This window comes from Triticum dicoccoides, chromosome 7B, assembly GCF_002162155.2.
Source record: "Triticum dicoccoides isolate Atlit2015 ecotype Zavitan chromosome 7B, WEW_v2.0, whole genome shotgun sequence".
Lineage (NCBI taxonomy): Eukaryota > Viridiplantae > Streptophyta > Magnoliopsida > Poales > Poaceae > Triticum > Triticum dicoccoides.
The window spans coordinates 316,898,177-316,900,776 of record NC_041393.1 but is presented as its reverse complement, the minus strand read 5'-3'; the positions used below and the strand labels follow the sequence as shown (position 1 = coordinate 316,900,776).

At 50.0% G+C, this 2,600-nt stretch overlaps 1 protein-coding gene across 3 annotated transcripts in view; it reads left to right on the top strand.

Annotated features, from left to right (window-relative positions):
- The first annotated feature begins 1,264 nt into the window (after window positions 1-1,264).
- Window positions 1,265-2,600, top strand: part of LOC119342188 — a 12,703-nt gene continuing 11,367 nt past the window's right edge. For 2 of the 3 annotated variants that reach the window (XM_037614029.1, XM_037614027.1), the window contains exon 1: window positions 1,265-1,676. In XM_037614029.1, the coding sequence (XP_037469926.1) occupies window positions 1,398-1,676 (279 nt within the window). In that variant the 5' untranslated portion in view covers window positions 1,265-1,397. The remainder of the gene's footprint in view (window positions 1,677-2,600) is intronic. The other variant, XM_037614030.1, reaches the window with a different exon arrangement.

Here is a 2,600-nt window from a genome sequence, read left to right as displayed (position 1 = left end):
CGATGGCTGGACGTGTGTGGTGGCGAACCGCCGACGAGATATATTTGAGTAGGGATGGCACCCGCAGGGTCTGGGTACGGGTGAAGCCACCCCATACCCTTACCCATCACCCTTATCTGTACCCGTCAATGGGTACAATTTTTTCCCATACTCGTTACCCGACAAGGTAGATGGGTTCCCGCGGGTAAAATTACCCATGTTGGCAAAGCATTAGTTTGAACAACTCATAGTCATAAACAATAACATATAATTATAATCTGTAAACAACAACAGACTATAATAACAACACATCATAAACAACAACATATTTAATAAACAACATCACTTTCTCGTAAACAACAACACATCAAATCATCATCACATAGTAATACATTTTGAGTTCACAAATTGATGGCAAAGTGTAGAGATAATTTGGAGTTCATATACATTTTATACGGGTACGTGGGTATGTGGGTATGAGTTATATGATCCCATGTCCGTACCTGCTCTACGGGGTTTAACATTTTTCTATTTATATATCTATGGGTAATTTTTTGTCCCATACCCTCACCCTATTAGGGTTTTTACTTGCAGGGTACATGGGTAATGGCTACCCATTGCCATCCCTAGATTTGAGCGGCTAGAGGCGGAGTCAATACCTTCATGCGGCGTGAAGGTGTTGTCGGGGCCGTGCGGTTCGGTACCCAGCCAATCCATGGCAAGGTGCAGCCTCCCGCGGCCGGATGCGCTCAAATCTGGCGGTTGGATGCGCTCTCCTCAAATCCGACGAACGGGCTGGATAGCAAGGTGGCCAAGAAAATGGCGGCCGTAAGGGGCGGGGGGCTGCCGGGCTGGACATCGAGGTGGCCGAGAAAATGGTAGCGACTATGGCAAGGTTAGGGGCGCAGGGATGGAGGGAGGAGGGAATAGAAAAAGGGCTATTTGTGTCACCGACGGGCGGACCAGGGGAGGACAAGGGCATGTGTCCCCTGTCCCCGCATGCCCGTTTCAATGCAAACATGACCCAAGTTTGGTTCATGAACGTGGTCAAAAGTGGGCGAAAAATGAATGTTTGTATATTTACTCCGCGCATCGCGCATCGAGTTACGTTTTTTGTCCGTTTATCTTCAAACGGATGCGGCTGAAGCATTTGGGTCCTTGGAGTGTTGGCCTTTAGCGTGTCCCGCCGAGGGAATCGTGGCCGATGGCGAGCCATCCGCGCGCGCACTGCTCAGCTCGAAGGGAAGGACTGTGATGTCAGCAGTCCATCGGGCCTCGCGCTCAGTGACCACGCGTAGCGTAAGACCAAGCCAATCATCGGGAAACCTCAGCTCCGTGCTCGCCCGCTCCTTCCGTGAGGACCATCATACGCACACGCTCCCATCCGAACCCTAGCCTTAGCTAACCCGGCGCTTGCCATGCTCTCCACAGCACCAGCCGCGTATTCCACCTCCTTCGCCGCCTTTCCCACCCTCGCGCGGCGCCGGCACCGGCACCGCCGCGTTCTGCTACCGTTCGCCGCGGCGACTGACGGGGCGGAGCGGTTCGCCGCGAGCAGCTCCATTGCGGATTACCTCCGGTACCGCCGCCCGATGTCCGGGGACCTCTCCGTGGGAGGGGGTGGCGGCAAGCTGCAGACGGCCGTGGTGCGGTACGAGAAGCGGTTTCCATGGTCGCTCATCCACCCTTTTCTCCGCGTAAGTCCAGCATGGTGGATGTCTTCTCTTCTGCTGCGTGCTGCTTGCTTTAGATTTAATTGTTGTAGAATCGAATATTTGTTTCGAATTTCTCTAGAAATGTTTAAATTTGACTATTACTTTCATGATAGCTAGCCGTGTAATTTATGGCTAGAAGCCATGGATTATGTTAATGGTTCAAACAGTTTGGTAATAGGTAAAACTTTCTTCGGATTCATGAGTTGGAAGTGTGTTACACTATTGTTTGCAGGCACATCTGTATACTGCAATTCAACAACAATGACGATTTCAACTCGCCGAAGCTTGCCGGCTAACTTATACTACCTCCGTTCTAGAATATATGACTAGCCTACCAAAACGTCATATATTTTAGAATGGAGGCAGTATTCTTTTTGGACCCTGATAAATGCCACACGTGTGGCACGAACACATGGCAACTCCGAACGTTTTTTATGGCAAGTTTAGTGACGCGAGGACGACAACTTTAGTTGTCAAGCATGGCAACTTTCTTGTTGGATGGCAAGTTTCAGTTTTTTTTTGGTTTGTTTTTCTTTTCAGATGGTAAATTTAGTTGTAAAAAATGCCAGGGCCAGAGTGCTTCATTTGGGTTCTTTTTTCTTGAGCGAAAACAATGAAGGGAGATCGCCCACTTAAATTCCATTACTGGAAACACATGCAATTACATATACACACACAGCCGTGGTGGGACACACTTATGCGCGCACACAGTGTCCCTCGGTGGGGAGGTACAACAAGCGCGCCACAACATGAGCGGTGTAACACACTCAAACAAGGGTGGCACACCAGAGGTTGATGGGGGAAAGATCAAGAGGTTGATGGGGGGAAGGATCAACACGACGGGGGCAGCAAACTGTACCCAGGTTGAGGTGATCAATGATCATGTGCCGCAACATGAGCGGTGTA